General features: G+C 41.9%; 1 protein-coding gene across 1 annotated transcript in view; it reads left to right on the top strand.

Moving 5' to 3' along the window:
* Window positions 1-26697, top strand: part of efna3b (ephrin-A3b) — a 60351-nt gene that overhangs the window by 24627 nt on the left and 9027 nt on the right. The window contains exon 3 of the mRNA XM_031299314.2: window positions 24561-24853. Coding sequence (XP_031155174.1) covers window positions 24561-24853 — 293 coding nt within the window. The remainder of the gene's footprint in view (window positions 1-24560; window positions 24854-26697) is intronic.

The raw sequence follows: 26697 nt of genomic DNA, 5'->3' as shown, positions 1-26697 counted from the left end.
GCGTGATGTGAGTGTGAGAAAAGAGAGGAGAGCATGAAATGATGGAAAACAGAAAAACGCTGTGGGGAAGTGGTTTGGGCCTGTAGCAAGGAGAACTGTGAGTGAGTAAAGTGACAGAGAGGGCCATTGTTCGAACGCGAGAGAGAGAAAGAGTGTGAGAAGGAAGAGAGAAGAGGCATACATGAGTCAAGATAGTGATAAACTGGAGCTGGGTGAAGGAGGACGACGGAGATGTGTTAGGGAGAGGGGCGAGGCAATGAAGCGAGAGAGAAGCAGAGGAGGGAGACAGAAAGTCAGTGTAACTGTAACAGAGTCTGACACAAAGCTCCGACCTAAGCTAATAGGCTGTCTATTAATATCTCTTACTAATGACTGCCACTCCCTGTCACAGAATGGCAGAGAGCGTAATCCTTATTCATCAGTTTTTAACTTTTACTTCCTGAATAATGATCCTGATAAAGTCTTTAAATATGGAGGAGAACACAGCGACCTGCTGAGTGATATTCATTTTTTTTTAATGACATAGGAGCTGCAGTAACCTAGGCTGAGTGAGAAGAGACTGGCTTTAAGGCTGGAGGGTTGCTGGTTTTTAGTCTCCAGTCCGACAAATAGTAGGGGACAGTGATTGACTAACCAGCGACCAAAAACAGCACCACGTTAACGGAATAGTTTGACATTTTGGGATTAGGGATTTTCTTGCTGAGAGATGGATGAGAAGATTGATACTACTCATTATGAAACTACAGCCAGCAGACCTTAGCTTAGCATTAAGACTGTGAACCGGGGGAAACCGCTAGCCTGCCCGTTTCCGAAGGTAACAAACTAGCACCTCTAAAACTCTTTAACATGCTAAATCTGATTTGTTTAATCTGTGCAAAAACACAAGACATAAGATGTTGTTACTTTTGGACAGGGCCAGGCTAGCAGCTACCTGTTTTGGATTTCTTCACTCAGTACTAATGTTGGTCTAAACACAGCCTCTCACTTAGCAAACGCTGCTTTTATGCCCTTCAGCAAGGCACTTAAAGTGTGATTCCAATGTGATCAGAGTTTTTTTTTCTATTTCTCATTTTTCATCCATTTATTGTTAATTCTGTTTTAATACGCATAGTTAAATACATTTTTAAGTACTCCTTGCAATACCTCTCAGGCTCATTAATTCCCATTCAATTACAAACAGCACAGAAATCCTTAGAGACGTCTAATTCAGTCAGTGAAGGTAATCAGTCAGTGTGAATGAGAAGCCAAATAATTGTGTTGCATCAGCACACTGGCACCAGGCAACACGGATTTGCTTCAGAAGAGTGAATATCAACACTACACTGCAAAAACAGAACATCTGAACTGAAGTTTGTGTTTTGTTATTAGTCTGATTTCCTCTCTTTCGTCTCTTAAAAATATGGTGGACCTCAATTTATTGCAGGGCCACAGGCAGGGGGAAGGAAGATAGAGAAGGCAAGGATGCATAAATTGCAAATTAAGAAAAAAACAAATCTGTTGTTTATCTCAAAAGATGGTTTAGAGTCTGCCTTCAGGAAAAGCTTTAGCTAACACCTGAAATCTATAGACAAGCCAAAGCAATGTGCTGGTCAAGGAAAGAGAGAATATGTCACATTCCACACAAATGGGAAGCAATCTAGAGTTTAAGATGTTGCTGAAAAACTGTCATGTAGACAGGAGAAGCCTAAGATCAACTAAGCTACAACCACCTACGTTACAAAAGCACTGTAAAGCAATCACAAGTATTGCAAGAGACTGCAGAAAATGAGAAATGTGCAAACAAGGTGGAATTTTCCTTTAAACCTGTGTGGATCCCATCAACGTGCTCGGTTACCAGCAGAAGACTGTCACTGGAGAATAAAAAAAAACCAGCAAAATGTGAAATTGCACATGGTCCAATGAAAGGGACAATGCTAATAAACAGTAACAAATTACACTATACCCACCACCTCCCTTCTCTCCGCTGCTTGCCTTTCATTGGGTTCTTTTTAATTCCCAGTTTATGCTTCCAAACTTCCTTCACCTGCATCCTTTCCTTTCTCCTTAGTTCCTCCCACTTACAAGGCCAGGAAGAAATGTAAGGTTACAAAGTGAGACAGTGGAGTCAGTGCAACATATGGCGCTTTTCCATTACATGGTACCAGCTTGACTCACCTCGACTCTACTCGCCTTTTTTGGTTTTACGAAAAAAAGTACCTGGTACCTGCTAACAGGTACTTTTTTTAGTACCTCCTCAGTCGAGGTTCCAAGCGAGCTGAGGCGAGCCGAAAAGGTGACGTGAAAGCGACAGACGGGGGTGTCCTGAACAAACCCGCTATTTTTAATCAGTTTAGCCAGCTGTTTTTTTTTGCTGCCTCCAGCTTCATTTGAAACAAAATGTGTCTTCTGGCAACACACACCTTCGACATGCTGTGTGTTTGTCGCGTTAGGTCACAGTAGTTTACTGCGGCGCCGCTTGTTTACAGTTCTGCGGAGGCTCCGGCAGAGCTTTCGCCGTACCCTACGTACACACACACATGGCCGGCTCCACGCACACACCAGCGCACAAGTATAAACATCAGGCCACTTTTACATAGGCTACACAGGCTACGGCGAAAGCTCTGCGCGGAGCCTCCACAGAACTGTAAAACAAACTCAAGTGGCCTGATGTTTATACTTGTGCGCTGGTGTGTGCATCGATACGACATAACGACCAGCCATGCTGAGGCGGTACTAAAATCTGCAATGGAAAACGGACGCACAGTGTGTCGAGTTGAGGCGAGGCGAGTAGAGTCGAGGCGAGTCGAGCAGGTACCATGTAATGAAAAAACGCCAATATATTTTTGTTAAGTGGGATGTCTTTGCTCAGCCAAGCGCCATTGTATGCGACACACATTCCAATTAATGACGTCCACACAGGATGCAGTTGTGTGTCTTTCTCATTGGGCTGCTCTGGAAAGCTTTACCCTCTGAGAACCAATTGAAATGTCCTTGATAACCGAGGGTCTTGATTGGTTTTCAGCACACCAGCTGGATGTTGGAGTGTGGCAGAGGTCAAAAACCAAATCGCTCCTTCCTCTGCTTCTTTCTCCAGACTGCCTGTCTGCCTCTCTCCTCTTCTTCAGCATGTTTTTGCCTTAAAACATCTTAAAACAATTTTGCCTTAAAACATCATTTTTGCCTTAAAACGTCCTTTTGACCCTTGACACACACACACAGACACAGAAATAAGGGTATGCAAAAGCCAAAACACACACACTGTAATAATTTTGTTTTCTCTCTGGCTGCCCCAGTTTGCTCCTTGCACAGTGGTTATGTAAAGACAGGACAAGTGTATTCTCACTGCTAACATACACACACACACACACACACACACACACACACACACACACACACACACACACACACACACAAAATACTATACTGTATAGTAGCATTGTCACGTCATTGTTAAATGGTGCATTAAGCCCTCTGTAATGGGCGGCGAGAAACGCAGTGAGATGTATAAACAACATCATATAGGCACAGTTGCGCTGGGAAGACATGATGGCGTGACATCATTCTCCCTCTCTGCCATAACGGCCGCGCAGGGAGAGAGGCGTGGTGCGAGGGGGGGAGAAAGGGAGGAGAGAGTGTGAGGTAGTAAGAGAGGAAAATAAACAAGTTGAGAAAGAGAGATGCGAGAGACAAGGGAGTAATAAAGGGAAGGCAGAGACATGAAGGCTGACACTGCACATTCATACTCAGTGGGAGGTCCAAAGTGTTGTGTGTTTCTTACACCTCTGAAGTTTCTTTGTCTATTATTAGTCTCTCATAAGACAACACTGTGTGTGTGTGTGTGTGTGTGTGTGTGTGTGTGTGTGTGTGTGTGTGTGTGTGTGTGTGTGTGTGTGTGTGTGTGTGAGACACGTATCTGGACCGTCTGCTGCTGCATTAACATGCATGTAGAAGACCTTTAGAGTCACCAGGGTGGTATAACACACACACAAATGCCTGCTACATATAAATGAACAGCAATCTGTTCCTTGTTACAGCTCGTATGAGTCACTGTAACGGAGCATTGCCTCAGTCAAAGGGCCAGACACACACCCGTACACATACAGCGTATTAGCCAAGCTTGAAGGTATATGCTGCTGGAAACACCAGTACAGTCCCCCTCCCCTTCATTTCCTCTCTGACCTCTCGCTCTGGTCTTTTTCTCCTTCCCTGACCACCCTTATGTCCTCCCTCCATCTCTCGCTCCTTTGTTTCACACGTCACTCACCCTTCCTCCTTTTTTCGCCAATTTCACCACCAGCATCTGAGCAGGAACATGTAACTCAGGGTCTGTTTTTGCAATCAGCACACAAACCGATACAACAGTGACACGGTGGCATGTGCACAAGCAGACACACAGCATAAACAATGATTTAATTTGTGTGTTTATGCAAAGCCAGCATTTGCTATTCAAACTAGCCAACCACGACCAATTACAACCAATCCAATTACTTTCTACATGCAACACTTGATATCAAGAAAAGGTCTGCTTAGACCTCAGTGAACAATGCTGCGATTCAAACAAGCACATGGGGATGATTGTGTGTGCATGTGTGTGTGTGTGTGTGAGTGTGTGTGTTAGCTGACCTGCAGGTTATTCCCTGGTTGGCTCATCGTCATGTCTGATTGGCTGACTGCCGGTTTCATCACATTGCACCAGAGACAGAAACAGACCTCATGGCCTCTCACCCACAGGTGTCTCTCTCTCTCTCTCTCTCTCTCTCTCTCTCTCTCTCTCTCTCTCTCTCTCTCTCTCCGTCCAATGTTGGCTGACTTTGGTTTTGTCTGGCAGGCCAAGCTGTAGGGAAGCACTTTGATTAAAGAGACAGAAAAAAAGCTCACACTGCCATCTTTGAAGCAGCTGTCCTGCGCATGAGAGTCTCACACGCACACAGATAACACGCACACACGTGCCAGACAAATTCACATGGATACACAAACCTACACACACACTCGTAGGCATACACATATGAGGACAAGTCAGCCTGCAGGAGCAGCTGTGACACCTGCAAATGTGTCTGTAACCTGTCTGCTGCTCGTATTAGCAAATAAATATATTTTCTCTTACCTGCCCAACGCACACGTACATGCATCCACACACACATACACACACACACACACACACACACACACACACACACACACACACACACACACACATACACACACACACACACACACACGCACACACACACACACACGCACACACACACACACACACACACACACACACACACACACACACACACACACACACACACACACACACACACTATCTGCTTATCATCTCTTCTTTAAAGCAGCCATATTATGCTCATTTTCAGGTTCATAATTGTATTTTAAGGTTGTACCAGAATAGGTTTACATGGTTTAATTTTCAAAAAACACCATATTTGTGTTGTACTGCAGTGCTCTATCTCACTGCTGCAGCTCCTCTTTTCACCTGGTCTCTGTTTTAGCTACAGAGTGAGACCTCTTTTCTTCTTCTTCTTCTGTACTATCTTTGATTGCACTGCACATGCCCAGTAGCTCAGATGTAGATCATGTCAGCTAGCTAGCTCCATAGACAGTAAAAGAAAGGCTGTTTCTACAACTTTGGTCAGTTACAAGGCAGGATTAGCTGGGAGACTTCAAAATGAGGGCGCACATGTAAGTAGTTCTTTTGTAGATTATGGTGAACTTGTGTGTGTTGTAGCAGTGCTTTGCTATTGAGAACGAGGTAGCATGCTAGCATTAGCATGCTAGCGTTAGCCATAGCGTTAGCCATAGCGTTAGCATGCTAACGCTACGAGCTAATGGTTGCGGTTAGCCTGCTCGTTTCGGCTTGTGACGTCACAAGCCGTGCCGATTTTGAACAGCTCACCCAGAGACTGAAGGCAGGACACATTCAGAAACTGTATCTCACTCTAAACAGCATGAGTGGATTTTTTTCAAAGTTTGTATGTGTATGGAAGCACCAGAGACACAACATAACACCCCAAATCCGAGAAAAAGTGATTTTTTCATAATATGGGCACTTTAACAGCTAATGTAGCTTCATCTTCATTTGTTCCAATTTTAGAAGGTGTTCAGAGCAGACAGTCCAAACAGCCATGTCTCTTAAAAATTACGTTCCCATACAACTGAACTGCATTCTCTATTACATTTTTGGGGAAAACATATTTTTGTCCCGGGTTTTGTTTGTTTTTGATGTATCACAAATGTGTGTCTAATCAAAGTGTGCATAGGGAGGAGGTCAGGGTGATGATATGTCAAACAAACATTACCCAGGAGGCCACTGTTCCTGTCCCGTGAGAAACCAAAAGTCAAAGTTGACTTATTTTGACTTACTAACATGCCTAATTTACTTACGTCACAAAGTTAATTTACGTAACGTACTTAATTTACGTAACATGCGTAACATACTTAATTTACGTATGTAACTTAAGTAACTTTACAAACATACACATTGCAATCCAAATCATGATCTTTTCCTAAACCTAACCAAGTAGTTTTGTTTCAATTCGTTAACCATGTGTTTCAAACTGCGACCGTTTTACAATGTGTACAGTGTTTGCAGTTTGCTTGAAAAATGACTTGTAAGGTGATTAATTGATTAAATAAAAATATTTGCAAATTAATTTTCTCTGGAACATTTTCTGGAAATTTAACTAAGAATCTGTATAGTGTATATGGATTTAAATTTGTTTTTAAACATTTCTATTCATATTGTAGAATAAATAACTTGATAGTAATGGGTTATGATGTGGGGGTCGCAACACTCAAATCACCTCAGTCACATTACTGTAATGCAAAGACCAGGCACAGTTTGATGAACCAAATTGCAGATAATATTGAATCTTAAAAGGCAATGTTGACAACACTGTCACTGTACATGCACATTCCACATTCAACAAATGTTGACCATCATCATTGCCTCTTCTCATTGTGTCTGATTCACATTGCTGTACCTCTGACTAGAAAAAGAAAGGGAAAATTATGGCATGAACACATTGCAGCAGAAAATGTCAGACAGGAAAGTAGATGGAGGTGGCAGAGGGAGAGGAAGGAACACAGATGCCTCGGTTAGGGAGCTAAATGCACGTGTGTTGAAGCATTTAGAGAGAGTTAACTCAGCCTCAGAGAGACTAAGTTCAGAGCTGCCGCTGCTGTTAGCTCAGTGGCAATGATAAACATTACAGCAAACTAATGGATGGACGAGTCGCCGGCCGCTGCCTCTGATGTTTCTTTATCTTCTCTCAGTACACCCAACACCAGATTGCTTACAACCTCCACGGCCTCGGAAAGGAACGTGAGCTAAGCAAATCGCCGACCGCACGGACCGACAAATAAAGCTTGGGTTTGAATTTCAATCAGCCCGTGACCGGGAGGAGGGATGGAAAGATGGATGCAGACCAGCAGAAGGAGGGTGCTGATCAGAGTAGGAGAGATAGAAGGATGGAGGGAAAGAGGGGAGAGATGAAGGGGTCAGTCCAGTGAGATAAGGGAGGGCAGGGAATGAAAAATGGAGTATGAAAGTGAAAGCAGATGGAGATATTTTACATAGAGGCAGATAGATGGATGACAGGGGGTGCGACGAGGGGACAGAGCGGAGAGATAATTACTAAGATAGAGAGGGAAGTAAACGACAGGAGAGAAAAAGGGAAAGGGATTACGACTTTACGCTGGATAGATTGGCAGTGGCCGACCGAGCGAGAGAGAGGCAGGACGGAGAGGTGCAGGAGACGGGAGGAACAGGTGATGTCAAACAGAGGCACAAACTGAAAAACAAGTTGTGTTTGAAGGGAAGTAAGGACAGTGAGCGAGGGAGAAAGTCCTTGCCAGAGGGGACGAAAACGTCAAAAAGTAAAACACTGTTGATTCATTGCTCTTATGTGTTTTTTTGTAATGTCAGCTGTGCCCGTTTGTGTTCTTTTCACACCCACATACATCTGTGAAGGTGTACACACACATGCTCATCGACTCATACTGCATCAATCCTTAGCCAGCTGTACACGAACACACACACACACACACACACACACACACACACACACACACACACACACACACACACACACACACACACACTGCCATTCACAAAGGCACAACAATGGCCTCCCAAGACATGACAGCATGTTTTCATATTCCTGAAATTGGCTGAATCAAAGTGCTGTTAACAAGGCAGGGAGTCGGTTTGTCAAAAGAGCTCCACAGCAGCTGAGGTGAGCAGGTGGCACATCTGGTTTCAAAAGAGATATTTTTAAATCTCAAACCAGGAGGCAGCGATAATACCAACGACAGTCCCTGAGTATTCCTGCATTCACATTTTGGGCAGTATCCAGTACACGGAGCGTATACTGGAGCAAACTGGAGGTGTATTGTATCCCAGAGGAGAACTCTGTGAAATAGAGTTGTGTAGTAGGAGGAGATATTTTGGTCGTCCAGGTTTCCAGAGGTATAAGTCCTTTTATTTTATGCAAGAAAATGTTAGGTGACGAGCAGCTTGGGTGGGCTTGAATCTCTCCTAGTTGAATCATCAGTACAAAACATGAACACTAAGTTAGAAAATATCTGGTAAATCTAACAGCCTTTGTACATGAAATTGTCAGGAGACAAAGTCAACTACGACTTCCAATATCCAGTCAGTCACCGAGCTTGAAATGTAGCTGTGCACATTGCTAATGAGGAGGCTAATGATTAATTCAGACAGAAATGCAAAGCGAATTTTAGTTGGTTCTTTGCAGAACGGTTCTTTTCTAAAATTACATTCAGCTGTTTACTTTTACTTTCTGGATCAATTTTAAGTAGAATTGGCTACTGTGGTGCAGTAGTCAAAGCTTTCTGACTACATGCCTCTGACTAGCTTCTTCTCCATAGCAACAGCAGATGAGGCTCATGGGTACTGTAGTATTTAGAGCCATACCAAATTAATGAAAAAAACATGATTTCTCAGCTGTTGGCTATAATAATAAACATATACTATTGTTAAATTATCCAGGACACTCCATGTAGGAAATGGGAATCGTCAGTGGAGAAAAATACTCCCCTCCAACTTTGCACCTCTACACACAAAGAAGTAAATTATTACACCTGTAGGTAAAGATTGAATTTCCCCAACTTCTGCCCCTCTACTGTGAAGGTGAAAACAAGGTGGCAGTCAGAAAAACCTGAAGAGTACACACATACTACACATTTTTTCCAACTCTCATTCTTTCCTCATTCGTACAAATAATATGAGCGCTTTTCACCAACTGGAATGGGCTTTTTAGGCCACAGTGTGAACCAACAAGAGAGTAGTGGCCATTAGCAGATTGATGTCGGCTGCACCTGGGCTGACAAGTTTTAGGGGAAGTGGGATGAAGGGATGAGGATGGAAGGGCTGAAGGAGTAAAGAGATAAGATAAAGATGAAGCCCGTCTTGTAGCTGTCCTGTTTGCTCCTGTCTCTGTCTGCATGGATGATAGAATATGACGCTGACTTAGTGTCAGACTCCTTGCTGACACAGTGCAGTTAGAAAGAGATTAGAGAGATGTGAGAGAAAGGAGAGGGGGGGGGGGGGGGAGCGAGAGAGAGGGTGAGGGATGGAGAGAAAGAGTGCAGATGCTTCTCCTAGTGGAAGTCTGAGTTTTAAGTTGTCATTTCTGTATAATTTGAGTGAATAAGAATTTACTCTCTTCCTGGGCCATTCTGTTTTTTTCCCCTTATATACACCTTCTTCTTCTTCTTCTTCTTCTTCTTCTTCTTCTTCTTCTTCTTCTTCTTCTTCTTCTTCTTCTTCTTCTTCTTCTTCTTCTTCTCACCTTCACTTTTTGTCCATCCCTTCATCCCTTCCTCCTTTGTTTTGCTGCACTGTTAACAGTTTCCCTCACTTTGCTCTGTATCCGTGCATTTGTAGTCGGCAAAACCAACTGGCCATGAGTCGGTCTTTTTCTGATTTACTGTCACTGTGACTTTGACTCTCTCTCTATCTGTCTATCTCTCTCTCTCTCTCTCTTTCACTCTCTCAGTGTGAGTCTGGTATTAAATTTTAATACCCTGCAGTGGAGGGCCAGAGAGCCTGATAGTGACAGAGCCTGACAGAGGCATGGTAAAGAAAATATAGACAAAGTGACAGCATGGAGGTGTGGCACGTGTGCGTTTTTCTGTGTATGTGTGTGTGTGTGTGTGTGTGTGTGTGTGTGTGTGTGTGCGTGTGTGCATGTTAGATAGAGAGGAACAAAGACATATGTTCATGTTTCCCTATGTGTCGACTATTTTTCACTGTTATTATTATGTGGCAGCTGCTTGTAATGTATTTAGATTAAGACTAGAAATGTGAAGTGAGCAAATGTGCACAAATGTTAACTCTTCTCTTTCCTAAATGTGCATTTGTGTGTGTGTCCATTTGAGTGCGCGCATGTCTTTGCCTGTTATTGCGTGTGCTCTGTCAGCAGAAAGTTGGCTCTGAAACTGATAAACCATTATGCACAACGTGGGAGTGCATGTTTATGTGCCATTTTGTGTGTTTGTGTGTGTGTGAGCCAGCCTGTGTGTGTTAGCTTTAATGATCTTTTTTGATGGTTTGGTGTAGCGGATATTGAGATGGATGGTCCATATGCTCTTTATGGTCCATGCATATTTCATATTCCAGGAGCAAAGCAGAGCAGAGCAGGCATTGCTTATATGGCCAGGATGTTGCACTGGGACGTGGGCTGACTTTATGAGAGCTCATATACACATCCCACTGCTTTGTCCCCTTTGAATAAATGCCCAAGTACAAAAAATACAACACATTTCAAAACCCATCCCGAAAGACAACTACAAATCCAAAAACCTTAATGTCCCACATGGAATGTCAGATTTTAAATGGACCCATGGCCACCCGCTGTATAATTCACTGCTGTTGTCACTGGTGCATGTCACTCAGTGTAACGGACAGTTAAAGTAATAACCTACGGTATCCTTATAGATATAAGTGCTAACTTTGCTTCTTTCCATTTATAAACCACAATAGTGATTCAGCCGATACCTTTTTCATTTCCTGTTCTTTCTTAAGAAGTACCCCTAGGCACACAGAAAGTGATGTCTTTTATGCTTCCGGCAGCAGCAGCAGTTTGTTTTGGAATAAACAGATGAATAGCTCAACAGTTAGAATGAAATAAAAGAGCAAAACCTACAAAAGAGTCAAACTTTATCAAAAGAAAGTGCAATAAAAAAAGAAGGCATCACAGAGTTTCATATTTTAGTGTAATATTTCAGTAAAAGGATCATGTTTATTTACTTTGAGATGCAGGGCAAAAGCACCTACGCTAAGCAATGATCAGTTAGCGCGGAAGATGTTGCCAAAATAATAAAAAATAAAGGTCTATGTGAATTACCACCTAAATTAAAGCAGTAAGTCACAGTGAAGGTGCAGTGTGAGCACAGACACATGCAGAACACCCACACATAAACACAGATGGGGGGGGGGGGGGAAATCCTTTTTTGGCATAGTGGAATTGCTTTGTCAAGTCCATGATACACTTTGTCAGAGTTGGTTTGTCACCTTCCACTGACGCATTTCACATGCACAAATTCACGAAACTGCTTAGAGGTGCACATCAAATTTATGTATTTGTGAGTGGCTTGTTTGCTTGTAAACATGAAAAAAATTAGATACATTATTTCAGATATCTGTGCACATTTCCTTTCCCTCGGAAAACATCCCATGGATGACAACGCTGATTTTTTTTTTTTTACCACACATGTTCTCAGATGCATTTGGAAAAAGCCCCATCCACAAGGTCCACATGGATGCACATTTTGCTGACTGTCTTATAATGATTGACAGGTCGCCACCACATGGGGAGGCATTTTAACTTCATGAGAAAGAGAGAGAGAGAGAGAAAGAGAGAGAGAGGGCGGGGACGACAGATTGACAGGCCAGTAGAGGAAGACAGAAAGGGAGGGAGAGGTGTTGTCGGAGGAGGAGTGAGAGGATGTCAAAAAGATTGAACCTGAAATGAAAAATTGAACGAGAGACGGATGGAAGGACACTGATAAGGATGGAGAGACAGAAGAGGAGAGTAGGGCAGAGCGAGTGATAGTGGGGGAGAAACAGACAGAGAGAGAGGGGAGGGAAACGGGAGAGGGGTGTTCCACTGATAGACTGTTGAGTCTGACAGAGTCTGCTCATGTTCAGTGGAGAGCGTCAGCCACATCATGAAATACTGACACCCACAAATCAACAGGATCTAAAGCCAAATGTGCATAAAGTTTTCCTTAAACTACACCTCCCTTTACTTAGATTTTAATTGCCATGCAAGGATCCAGCATTTGTTCTGTTGTTGCATGGCCTCGAGCTAAATACGTGTCTTTGCAAATTATTCCATTTTCATCATTGTCCATTTTCATGTTTTATTGTTTGTATTGACTCATACAGGCTTTACAGAGTTGTACATTTCTGACAGGTAATTTAATGGAGTGTGAGGGACAGATTATGCTGGGCTGACTCTGGAAACATTTCTCAGGCCTGGATAAGAGGAATAATTGAAGATAGCAGGACTAATACTTTATACACTTGCATCTGTAACTTTTCGCTTAGATTAGCATTGTGTCTCAATCGGCATGCTTTAATTTCAGGCCGTTGTGATCGAGTATATGTGGATACATTGAATTAATTCTCCACATCACAGTGCATTAATAGAACCTCCATAATGCTTGAGATGTCATCTTCTATCTGACAAGAATACCCAGACACATTTAAACACTTAAAGATTTAATATTGATGCCTGATTGTCCTACCAAGTCTGCTATTTTCCTCGCTGCCCTTTTGTGTGTGTGTGTGTGTGTGTGTGTGTCTGTGTGTGTGTTTTTATCCATCTGTTGTACCCTGAGAGCATAGCTTCTATTTGCCCTGAAAACGTAAGGGCTTGCTCTGTTTTCTGCCCTTGTTGTGTGTTTTATCTCTTTCTGAGCAAATTAAAAGGTTTAAAAGATGAATTATAAGCATGCAGCTTGTCATTTGGTTAGTTAATAGAAGCTTTTATTGCTTTTTTTTAGTAATGTAACTGATGTAACAGGATATACACTTTAATAAAATATTCACTTCACTCCTTATTTTACCTTTGGATGTCCCCTCCAGTATCCACATGAAGTCTCACAGCCCTGAAGGTCTAGCTGGTCGTACAGTACATGACCAATCCAAATTTTGCCTGTAGCCCTTAGTAACACACCCCTGCTTTCCCCCTCTGCTTTTAGCCTTAATTCTTTGTTCGTTTTGCAGCCAAACTGAAATGATACAAAAGACAATCTCCTCCTGAAAATGGTGTGAAACAGAATTTGACACAGTAATAGCTGATGATTTGTGATAATGTTGAATAGTAACAAGTGGTACTTAATTAGCCATTAGAGAGACAGAGGGGAGATGGTGGATAAAGAGGGGATAGATGGTTTTTTTGCACAAAGCAATGAACCCCTGTAGCCCCTTTTTTTGCTACAATAGCTCCATAGCTAGGGCTTCTTCTGTCGTCATGGAGACTAATGTTGAAAGCCAGCTGTGGTTTTGTCTTGGAAGCCCATTAGGCTGGGGCTCAGTTGGCACTCCTCTCTGTCTCGCTTTTCTTTTTGGCTTCGCCTCCTTGGATTCACAATGGCGAAAATATCCTCTCCGTGTTGAACTTGTCTGTGATATTGAACATGGGTCAAATAGCGGTTGCAAATCATTCAGAGCTTTTGTTTTATCCTGTTTGAAGTGCTTAATAGAGGATTTTGTTTCTTACATTAGCCAAATTGGCCATGCACACACACAGTTGGCTACAGCACAGACAAAAAGAAAGTGAGTTTTAAATAGTCTCTTTAGTAGCTTGCAGTAGGTTAAAGTAGGTTAAAACAAGTGCAAACAGAGACCATTTTCTAATAATTCTTTATTAGCAAATGGTATCTAACCCAGGTCTGCTTGATGGATGGCACTACTACGGTTGTGGTGGCACATGGATTGGGGTTGTGGATGCTGCCATGGTCCTGCTCCGTACCCACTGCTAATACGACTATTATTATTATTAGTAGTAATTTTTACTATCTTTACTGTTACTATAATTGCCACTGTTCATCATGTCATTCCATTATACCCACTGCTATAATTATTATGAGACATATTTCTATAATTGTTATAGGTTAAGTATACAGTACATTGTAGTTGCTGTCAATCTCTCTCTCTTTCTCTCTCTCTCTCTCTCCTTCCCTTCGAGGCAGATGGCAGCCCACCCAGAGCCAGGTTCTGTCCGAGGTTTCTGCCTGTTAAACAGAGTTTTTTCCTCGCTGCTGTGGCACCAAATGCATGCTCTTGGGGGAGTGTGGTCTAGACCTACTCTATCTGTGAAGTTTCCTGAGATAACTTCTGTTATAATTTGACACTATAAATAAAATTGAATTGAATTGAACTCTTTCCACATTATCCTTCTGTCTGGCGAGCACTGTTTTCTTGCCCCGGATCCCTTATTTACAGTAATGTGGCTCAGGAGAGAGATCTGAGTAATGTTGTTGTTGTTGTTGAGAACAGTTTATCCCAGCTCTGGAGCTCTTTTCCCTGCAGCCCTGATATTCAAGCCTCCAGACCCTGACCCAAACACATCAGTCAGCGGGACACGGGTGCCATGTGACTCGGCCAGGAAGTGGGCTGAGGCAGGCAGGGAGAATGATTGTTATGCAGCAGATTGATCAGGTTTCACAGGACACCGCCAAACTATCAATCTATAGGACTGTACACACAGACGAGTGTGTGTGTGTGTGTGTATGTGTGTGTGTGTGTGTGTGTGTGTGTGTGTGTGTGTGTGTGTGTGTGTCTGTGTGTGGGGTTTTGTTTGGTTTTTGTGCGGGCAGGGTCAGGACTAGTGTTGTGTGTTTGGGGCAGCAAATGCAGAGAATCAATAGCTGGGTCAGAGGGTAATGTCTCACTGAGTGCTGAGTCTATACACAGCCATCAGACAGGATCACTATCAATCATGGGAGAGCTTAGGGAACGTACACTCTCTTTCTCTTCTGTGCGTGTCTCTTTGCCTCTGCTGGCCCAGTGTCTGATGGGATCACTATTGCTCATGTAAGGGCTTTGGGAACAGAGACAGCAGGAGATGCTGGGAAACAGAGAGATAGAGCGGCCCAGGAAGGATTGATGAAACAAAGTGATAGAATAAAAGGGAGAGATTGGTTGGTATTGGCAGATTCTTGGTGAACGACACTTGAGAGGTAGAAGAAGCTTTAAAGTGAAGAAACCCTTTGGAGCGTAAAATAGGCTGAGTGGGATAGTTGCGAAATGGACGATGAATTAAAGTTGAAAACAAAATCAATAAACACGCAAATTAAGGTAAAGACCACAAGTCCCGGTCTCATTCACAGGTTGAACAACATTTTTCTTAATCGAAGTGCACTGTCTTTCCTCCTTCCCACTCTTGTCGTTCATCCTTTTATCCGCCCCTCTCTGATCTCCTCTCCTTCTCGCTTTTTTTCCCTTTGTCTCCGTATTCTGCATGTGTTCTGCCATCTGTTGTTTCATGCAGTTCATTGTAATTTCCTCACATTCATCCATCTGTGTCACATGTGTGTTTGGACAAAAAAACACAAAATAAAGCATGAATGATTGATTGCAAACATGTATGCACAGGAGAACATGCCCGTCGTACACATAATGGCTTAGGTGTGTGTCGGTAAAACGTGGCTCTGTGTGAAAACGAGACAGCTCAGTTCAAAGGGCTAATAACGCCTGCCATTAGGTTTTCGTGCTGCCGGAGCACTCTTTCTCTCACACCACATAGTCAATATCCACAGGCAGAGAGAGGAAGGGAGGAAGAGAGAGGGAGAAGATGATGGATGGAGGAAGGAGAGGAGGAGAGGAAAGAGAAAGAGTGCTTAAGAGTTCAAGAGAAGCGAGACATGAGCAGAAAAATGGAGCAAACGAGGTAGATGATGTTTGAAAAGGGTGGAAAAAGAGAAAGAGCGATTTGGAGAATGCTGCTCGTGTTAAGGGATCATGTCAGTGCTGCGTGTGAGGCCGCTTGGCAAGAAACCCTGTTAGCTGTAATACTTTGATCAATTACCAATGATGAACCATCCCTCTGCAGGGCAGGACTGTGTGTGTGTGTGTGTGTGTGTGTGTGTGTGTGTGTGTGTGTGTGGCGGCCTTGAGAGAAGGCAGCATATTCCAGTCTGTTGGACACACTCTAGACAGGTATTGATTTCAATGGGGAGAATTTAGAACCCACCTAACTACTACACCCTATCAGACCCCCCCCCACCACACACACACACACACACACACACACACACACACACACACACACACCAACAAGCATGTTCCATGATGGAGGGGAAAAGAGTAAAAAGAGGCTGATGATGATAAAAGAGAAGCATGGTATTCTTATTCACCAGCAGTCACACATGTCAATATCTTTAATGTTGACCACTATTGAAATAGAAGGCATCACTAAGGGGCATGTATATACACACAACGTGACAAGTTCTTTTTTAAAATACTATTGTCTGCATGCTTCCTCTCAGGTGAAAGCCAAACTTAGACAGGAACAGAGAAAGTGAGAAGAAATGGAGGTAAGGAGACAAACGAGAGAGGCAGAGCAGAGGGAGTGGGAAGAGGATACAGTAGGAAGGACTCCTGCCTGTGTTTGACGGGCCTCATTGATGCTACATATCTCTGGGAGTCTCCATTCAACGGGGGAGCCATTTAATTATACCTGCCGCTCTGCTGGCTGATTGGAGTCCTCCCGCACAATGTTAGCATCTCTGTACCGAACTGAGATGGGATTAAAAATTCTGTCCTCGAGAAGCAGAGCTTTTAAGTCCTGATTGGCAATCATTTGTAACATTGCTGGACAAGTTTTAATCCAGCCCTACCTTTCACCCATCAGTTGTGTCTCCCTTGAATTTTTTTAACCTTGATATACATTGGCATGCATATTTTTTTATTTTGGCACCCTCGTAACCCAATCAGCCACCTGTGGTTCTCTACTTTTCATCATTGTGCAGTTAGTAGTTGGAAAGCATAAAAAAAACCGTATGTCCATGTGTGCCCTAGCTCCTGAGATGTTCCATGCTAACATGTTAGCATTCACTGTTGACAGCTAGAGTTATCTCTCATGAGAAAGTAATTGAAAAGGTCAAGTATCTCTGAGGAATGTTTTGTATTTTTAAGTCTTAAATGACTTAATATAAGTCTTACAAGGTTATGTTAGGTCAGATAACATTAGACAATCTTACTTGGGTGAATGAAACACACATCATCCAGCACAGTGTCAGAAGTTATGTAATAGATAAAAGGTAAATAAATAAATAAAGGCAAATGAGCAGAATATTCATCATAATTGGCAATTAAACACCTACACATTACATAGCATCTATATATGGAACTCTTGTGATTTTTGTTGTTATGTAAGCTACCCTTATGAAGGTTGTTTGGATTGACATGTTATATTAAATACATAAACCAGCAGTAGGTGAGACAAGTAACAACTTCCACTGAGTATGTGAGGAACTCATGGCTGCTCATTTGGAACTGCTCTAAAAAAAACTTGCATTCCTTTATAATAAAAAATGAATTAGGTATTTTAAGTAGGAAAAGCTGATAACATTAACGATGACCCTATTCATTTCAATTGTAGCAATGACAGGCAGTGAGCCAGCATGAACAATGCCAGGACCTGAAACTGAAGAAGCTAAGTGGAACTCGGCCATTATTCATGTTATTATTTACACCTGTGCTTTTCCTACTGTCACATGTCAAAATGTCTATTGTGAAAAAGATCTTATTAATGAAACTATGTGAATCCACAGATTATGTGATAAAACAATTTTCAGCAAGTTCAAACTTCTTATTTAGGTTGATGGTAGCTAAGTCTCTCATTGGCTGATTGTTGTGTTATGCATTTCCCTCTGGTTTCCGTGGCAACAGATTTTTTCTTTGCAAAATTTGCTGGCCTGTCATCACAAGAGGTTTTAATAAGCCATGTGCAAAATGTGCCTAAATGAGTAACATTTCCCAGCTTAGAATATTAAGCTAGAGCACCAGATTCACATTGACAATTCTGATTGGTTCAGACAATACAACTTATGTTTGCACAGAATCACAGATTGACCACCACCATGTAAATAATCTACCGGGCACACATGGATGATTTTGGCGTTGTCATATTTATTTATTATTTTGTTATATCGACCAATGTGCTATTGTTGCAAAAACATGATATGTATTCAGTGTAATACCATGCTACGACGCTGTCATGGTGGAAGGGAAAACTACACTCACTTGCTTAAATCTTTGAGCTTCCAGCCCGCCTCAGGGTCCCCCCTTCTCTACAGGGTCAGCCATTTTACCAACAGAGAACAGCAGAGTAATCTGGTCCACCAAGCTCTTGTTACAAAAAGGGATGATTGCTCTTACTGTCAAAGTGTTTTATTGATGTACGGTGCTCCAACAGGCCAGCCAGATAATAGGCAGGCAGGGGGTAACTCTGTGGCATTGTGTTGCCCACAACTGATTTATATAGGCAACATACTCTCTCTCTCTCTCTCCCTCTCTCTCACACTCTCATGTGATTTTACAGTAGTGACATTGATCCAGGCCCACTTTGATCTTGCTCTTAGCTGTTGCTCCCTCCCGCTGTCACCCTCCGCTCCCTGGTGGCCAGACTTTGCATCTTTTAACCCCCGACTACTCCTCGTATCATCCTATAAACCCTCCCATCTTTCTCTCCACCCTTCCATTTTGCTCATCGAAGCCTCTGCTTTGCTCCTCAGAGTTTTATTGTTGAAGTAACATCCCGCTCCATCTCTCTGCTCTCCCTGCTATCAGCTTCAACTAACCAGGTGTCATGTACAAAGGAGGAAATTAGTGGTGATCCAACACAAAATGAAAGGGAGGCATCAGGAGAGAGCAGAGGAAAGCAACACATCATGACATTTCATAAGTTACTCTACCTCTTACTTTCTGTATCGCTGTGTCTTTCCATCTCTCTTTATTTGGAATTTTCAGGGAGCATTACTATCCAATAAACTCCAATATAATAAAAGGGAATAAAAAAAGGGTAGCCGTTTTGGAATAAAATGAGAATCATGGTTTCCTCAGAGTGGATATCTCTCACGATTCTTAGGGAAAACTGTCATGGTTAGCGAGGATGGTGGACCCAAATGCAGAGAGCAGGCGAAGGAGTAATGAGCACGAGGATTTATTAAATACAAAAAGGAGCAAACCAAAGGCGGTCCAAAAATGGAGCAGGCAGAAACAACTGAACAGGCTACGACGTACTGACAGGAACAGAAACCAGACACAAAACAATGATCCAACGAGAGACAAGGGAAAACAGAGAGGCTAAATACACAAGGTAACGAGGGAACGAGAGGCAGGTGACACAACAGGTGGAACAAATCAAAAAAGGCGGGAAACAAACAAAGACAGGAAGAAAGCTAGACAAGACAAGGGAGACAAGACAGACTACAAAATAAAACAGGAAACAAGCACAATACAGAACAGAAACCGACTACAAAAATAATACACACCACAAAATACCAAAACCCTGACAAAAACAGTTTTTAAAAATGTTACTATTTATTGCATTCTCTTTTTTCTTGAAGCAGACTGAAGGAAGAATACAATCGTGACTGGTATGGGGCTGTCACACCAACTTTGCACAACGAAAAGGGCACATTCACAACAGACAGTTTGTAGCCCACTGCTTCACTTAAGTTCATGGTTCTTTTATTCTTTTTATCATTGTCACAGAGCCTATTTTTTTCTATAGCATAATTGTCTCTGTACACATCAGCACATGTACCATTGTGGTTGAAAACATTAGGAGTAAAACCATGTTGACAATGTGTGACCAGAAAAAAAAACCCACCTACAATGAAATACAATACAATGCCAGGAGAGTAAATATTACTTTACTATAAAACTGACTGTGACTCAACTTTATGGTTCGGTTTATGGTATGGAGTTGGACTGTATTATATTGAAAAGTTTTTCTAATATTTATAAACTTAGCTGTCACTCATTCAGACAATTAGATTCTGTGTACTGGCCAATACCAAATACCAATCCAATACCAGGGCTCTTTTTTCAGTTTAAAATCTGTGTATATTACTGTGTGGAACTGATTGGGATATTTCTGGACTGTTGTATTGGATTACATTATGTTGTACAGGGTGTTCAACATTTGTGGTCACTTAATGCACATTTAATATGTCATTGTAGACAAATGAGACATCACGGGAATTATTAAAATCATGCTTTTAATACCATTAAGTCTCCAAAACATGCTCTCTTCAACACAAACTCACTCTCACTCTATTTTCTGATATTTCTGAAATGAAAGCATAATGTGGTCATATGCTGTATTTCCACTGCATGGTACGCCACAGCTCTACTCAACTTGACTTGCTTGCATAAGTTGTGGATAGTACCTGGTACCTGCTTATTTTGTTGGTAGTGCCACCTCCGTGAGAGTCCAAGCGAGCTGAGCTGATACTGGAATGTGGAGTTAAAACTCTGCAGAACACTGACATAATTGTCACAAGCACGACACGGGACATCCTGCACAAACCCGCCTTTTTTACAGTTTTCTCAGTCGCTTTGGTACATTTCTCAGATCAGAATTGAAATTCTCAAAACTACCTGTTCAATCTTCACATCATTGTGTCACTTGTGCACATCAAAAAAGCAGTTTCTCATTTCTTTGAACAAGTTGCAAATGCTTTGGTACATCCATGCAAATGATTATGTACAATTCTCTGCTGTTTCCTACATTATCAATTGCTTATGTCATGTTGATCAAAATGTATTATGATGGGTCTCTGTTGAGTAGTCTCAGCCACCACAACATTTAGGCATTAGTTCATAGCATAAGTCTTTACATGCAAAATGGTTGAACAAGTTGTCATAATATGTCAAGCATATTTCTATACATTTCCATTAGACTTTTTTTCTAAATCTGTCCTGAATTGGTAAATTGCTCCCAGGTGAATCTTGACTTTCTCTAACGAAGGTGCATCTCATGAACCATCAACTGGCAAGTATATATATATAGCTGGAGCACAACACAATATTACAATGTCTGACAATGGAAGGACAAGGAATTGGACGGGTTCAACAGCCAGAGAGTAGAAGAAGAGGAAGAGGAGTGAGGCTGCGTGGCAGAGGAGTTGGGAGGCAAAACAGAGGAACAGTCAGAAGAGGCTGAGGACATATGAACATGAAAACATGTATGAGCATGCAGCAACTGTACCTCACAGTAAACAGTACAACATTGTATAGTGATATACAGTACAGTAAGTGTGGACAATGTCAGTTTCCATCGCTCCAACATCATCAGGCAATGGTTTGCGGCCCACAACAGGATGCTGATGGAGTTCCTCTCACCCTTTCCTTAACCCCATTGAGGAATTCTTTTTCAGCATGGAGATGGAAAGTATATGATCGCCAGCCACATACACAGATGACCCTTCTGGCTGCCATGGATGCAGCGTGTGATGACATCACAGCAGATGCCTGCAGAGGCTGGATAAGACACTAAAAGATTCTTTCCACGCTGCATCGCAGAAGATATTCATTGTGATGTGGATGAGAATTTGTGGCCCAACAGACAGGAATGTCAGGAGGTGTAGGAAGACTGCACTGTAATTCATACAGCACTGTGCTGTCTTTTCCTTTCTGTATCGCAATGACATGGTCTGTCAACAAATTACAGCACAAACAGTAAAAGCGTAAATGTGAATCTTGTCCAGTCTCTTGCAATCAAACTCCCACACACACTAAGGTGTAACCTTATTACCTTAGTAAATTATTACAAATTATTGTAACAATTTACAATAATTGTCATCAAAACTTTAGCCATAGTTTACATCAGAACATCCCTCTTATCCGTACACAATGACACAAGGACTTGTCATTCTGATGGCACTGACATGTTCATTGACACAGATATTTACTTTTGAGAGAAGAACTAAGGATTTTGAGCAAGAGACTGGCTTTTGCAGGTAATCCATGATGTTTTGCTATTTGTACGAATTGTTTTGAGAAATGCACTTACTCTTTTGCAAATGTCGAGGATGATTCGAGAAATGTACCAAAGCGACTGAGAAAAACTGTAAATAGCCAAGCCAATAGCCAATACTGCAATTTTCTTATTCACTTGCCCCAGATTTTACAAAATGACTAAAAACTACGCCGTACAATTGACGGAGTGCGGTGTTTGCTGTTAAGACACACTTATGGTGAATCACCACTTCTTTGTATTTTATCTGTGTACATGTGTGTATGTCAGAGACACACACCCTAAAGAAGTCACTCCATCAAATATAAAAGGTTGGCAGGTCACACATAGAAATGCACACACACACCAAAGCAGGTGCACATGCAGTCATAGACACACATATACACATATACACATTGGGAATCCTAAAGCCAGCTTTTATCTTAGAGAAGTGATTTACTTTCAGATTACTCAAGATGCTCCGAGTTGCCCTCTCCCTTACTTTCTTTTCTGCCATTATCCCTTCATCTCTGAGAACTTGCATTTCTTTTGTTTTGCGTAAAACTCTCCAACCGCCTCTTTTTTCTGTCTGCTCTATTCTGGCTTTCTCTACTCTTTTACTCAATTTGCATTCACACCTCCCTGGTGGAACTAAACTCATCCCTCACTTGTGTTCTTTCTCTCTCTCTGTCTCTCTCTCTGTCTCTCTCTCTCTCTCTCTCTCTCTCTCTCTCTCTCTCTCTCCCCCTCCCCCTCTCTCTTTTGCATTCACTATAAATATAGTTCCCTTGAAGCATTTTACACTTTTTTATACCAGTAATATCCTCTATAGGCTAGTAAATGATGTAATGAGAGAAAGTGAGGAGTGGAGAGGAGAGGAGGAAGAGAGCAAAGGATGAATGTTGAGCAATTAATCTTCCGTTCATGTTAGTCTGAAAGAAAGAGATGAGAGAAATGGAGAGCAGGGGGAGAAAGACAAATTCAGGAAGGATTTGAAGAGAGCGGTAAGAAGTGATGGAGAGAGGGAGACACTGGGAACAGTGTTTCGATCTTCATTTAATAATTGAATAATAATCCCCCTTGAGACATGACCTAGAACTGGCAAAGAGAGAGGCAACACCAGGCTGAGGATGACACACTGCTGCCCCCTTGTGATTTTATGATGTCACCACTATAACATCTGAGTGTGTGTGTGTGTGTGTGTGTGTGTGTGTGTGTGTGTGTGTGTGTGTGTGTGTGTCTGTCTGTGTGTGTATGATTTACAACTACAACCTGTCTCTGTCACACAGATATGGGCCCGTGTCTGTGATTGGGAGAAAAAGGGGGCTTTTGGATGTCAGGAAAGAATCTATTTCACTTTGTCACACAACCTACACACACATACACAGACACAGATTCAAACCTTATCTTCCTGTCAAGCAGTCTTTTTTGGGGTTGACGCTGATATATGAGCTTTGGGGGGGGACGTGGCAAAGATGTTGACGGCTGACGTGAGCGCAACGTTGCGCTCAGGTTGATGTACGAGCACTGGGGTTAGGGGACAATGCTGCGCTGACACCAGGAGAAGGAGCTGTGGCCCTGGGGCCTTCAGTCTATACTGAAGAGCCAGCTTCGCAGTCTCTGCATGCAGCAGCCCTGCAGCCACAAATACACACACTCTTACACACACCTGCTTTGTGTTATTAATAACTCAATAACTCTCACGCAAAGACTTGTTTGACCCCAGGTGAACATTCAAGCTAAAATGCATCCATCTGAAACACAGCATAGCTTACAATGATGTGTGGTGTTATGTTGTCTTTGCAGTGAGTATGTGAGTGTTGTGTAAAGGCCCAAAAATGTTGCACACACAATTGGGAATTAGAGCCAGTTAACAGTGTTCATGCTAAATGTGGAACTTCATGCTAACTATGATAAAATACAACAAATAGTGTGTGTGTGTGTGTGTGTGTGTGTGTGTGTGTGTGTGTGTGTGTGTGTGTGTGTGTGTGTGTGTGTGTGTGTGCCATTGGAGAAGGTGCTACTCTGTAAACATATTTAAATATGTGTGCTAGTATTTAGTTGAAAATATTGAGTGTAATATATGTGGAGTACTAATAAAGTTTTCACTTTTGAAATGACCTGGTTTTTAAATGCACTATTAAAAGAATATGGATACTGTTCATCATTGTTTGCACATAAAAGTAGTGCATGTTATCCTGTGTGTTGTACATGTTAATTAATTTGTGTGTTTCTAAGCACTGGAGCAGCAGCATCCAATGCATGAGTTGCACTATATAAATAGCATGTATTGTTATTCATTAGTGAAGAAAAAGAAGAAGGTTGATAAAGTTTTTATTAGTTTCAAAGGGCAGTTTAGACATAATACTAAAAATCTCATTGGCAGGCAAAAGCAGTTTTTCCCCTCAAATTCTGTAAACATTTTTTTTTTCTATTGGGGGGAAACAATCAAGAACATGTCCAATAAGGATGTGTTGACTCTAGTTCGTTTGAATGTGCCTGTAAAGATTCATAAAAATGCAATTATTTTTATTGTCTAAAAAAACGGTTTACACTTTCTCTCTGTGTGTCCAGTCTGCGTAGGGAGGGCTACACAATGCAGGTGAACGTCAACGACTACCTGGACATCTACTGCCCTCATTACAATGACAGCCAGCGCATGGTGGGCACCGGCGAGCAGTACATCCTCTACATGGTCAGTTACCGCGGTTACAGGAACTGCGACCCCCAGCTGGGCTTCAAGAGGTGGGAGTGTAACCGGCCCCACGCCCCCCACGCGCCCATCAAGTTCTCTGAGAAGTTCCAGCGCTACAGCGCCTTCTCGCTGGGCTACGAGTTCCACGTTGGACAGGAGTACTACTACATCTGTGAGTGGAATTAAACCAATTTCATGTTAATACATACCACTATTAAGTGCTTGTTTATGTCCTTGAAATACATTTTAACACTATAAATCTTACTAAACGCTTGTGAGACTAGAGCTGTAATGTGACAAACACTCCCTGTAAGATTAAACATGTTATTCTTTTATTGTTAAGCGGATTTGATGATTAATTCAGTTTAGTCCATCCTCAGGTAATTTCAGGATAACAAATTGCTGTTTCACATCTAATCATATCAGCCTGCAGTCAAGCAAAGCTCATCCATTTTGTTGAGTGCTAATCAAATTAACTTGCAACACCTTGAGCCAATATGACAATGTATAAATGATTTTTTTTTTGGCTTGTCATGAAACAATTTAAAAAACAAATATTTCAGGCCAAGGATAAATGTCTTATGCATTCAATGGCTATATGATGAGTGCAGCACTCATTTAACCTACATTACTCTACGGGAGACATCCCTGTGAAGTTTTTGTTTTGTTCTGCAGCAACAGCAAAGCTGCTCTGTGCTTCTCTTCATCTATGCTTCAAAGAGACGCCTCCTTGTGTTTTGGTCTTTTGGAGGCTGGTGTTTGCAAAACCTCAAAACTGTCTTTCAATTATCAAATCCAAATCCAAGGGTTATATCAATTTTAAACTTGTATGAATGTGGTACAACTGGCTGGTTATAATACTTAAATTAAAGACATTAGAATTTGGGAAAAGTTTGACAATTTGAATGTATGCTTTTTTTTTTGCACAAAGGCCTTTTTAATGGCAGACATTTTGTCATAGAAGTAAAGGTGGAGGTGTTACTAATAACATTAATAATGGCTCTGTTCTACTCAAGTGCTGTGTGTGGAACAATCAATGTAGACAACACATTGTTGGCCACACCACTGAACAAATGAACATTTTTGTGTTTTGTGTTTTTCATGTTGGGGGGTGGTCTGGTCAGACACAAAGGAAGAGATAAATGGGATGTGCCAAACACGATTTGCGATCCGAATTCTGAACTTTTAACTATCCGCCACAATTAGGAACCTGCAGTAAAACCACACTGTTTTAGGCCCTGTTTACACAAATACGCTTGCAGGTGAAAATGTAAAAATATTTTATCAGCGACGGCGTTTTTGGCTTAAAAAGTTGTTTGGAGCAATAACTCCACCTCCTCGTCTGTCCAGACAAAATTGTCAGCTTTTGTTGTGAAGTAGAAGTAGAAGAAAGGTTCTACGCAGGCGCACAGACTTGGTGGTGTTGTGTGGCAGTGCTTCACACTACCACCTAGCCGCCTAGTGTGTATACTACATCGAATTTCACACACTTTTGTGTCACCATATGTACAATTTGTACAATTCATATAAATGAATAAAAAGGTCAACAACCTTCACCTGTAATATACAAACAGGAGCGCCAGTGTCTCCATATTCTAGATGTATACCTGACAGAGCTGAAATCAATGTGGGCTAAAGCTTGTTAATTCTGTTTTCTGAGACTGACATTCTACACATGTATCGATAAATAAGATTTCTTATTAAGGCAGAACAGGTAGGCACACCAACACTAACAAACATTTGGCTAGCACTACACCATCTTGGTTGTTTTAGAAGCAGTGTCATGCCATCATTATACGCTACATTCAGTCTCCGCATGTTCCTTTTTCTGTAAGACCGCCACAAGTGGGTAGTATATAGTGGTGTACAGAATGCTTTAAATAAAGCTACCTTAACATTAACAGAACACATGCCAAATTTACATGCAAGCATATTAGCTTGAGCATTCTTCTCTGTTGATGTCCTTATCATCTGATAAGTCATTAACAGTATGATGGCCGAGATATTTAATCCCAT

Source organism: Sander lucioperca, chromosome 10, assembly GCF_008315115.2.
Source record: "Sander lucioperca isolate FBNREF2018 chromosome 10, SLUC_FBN_1.2, whole genome shotgun sequence".
Classification (NCBI taxonomy): Eukaryota; Metazoa; Chordata; class Actinopteri; order Perciformes; family Percidae; genus Sander; species Sander lucioperca.
This window is presented reverse-complemented; position numbering and strand designations above follow the sequence as displayed.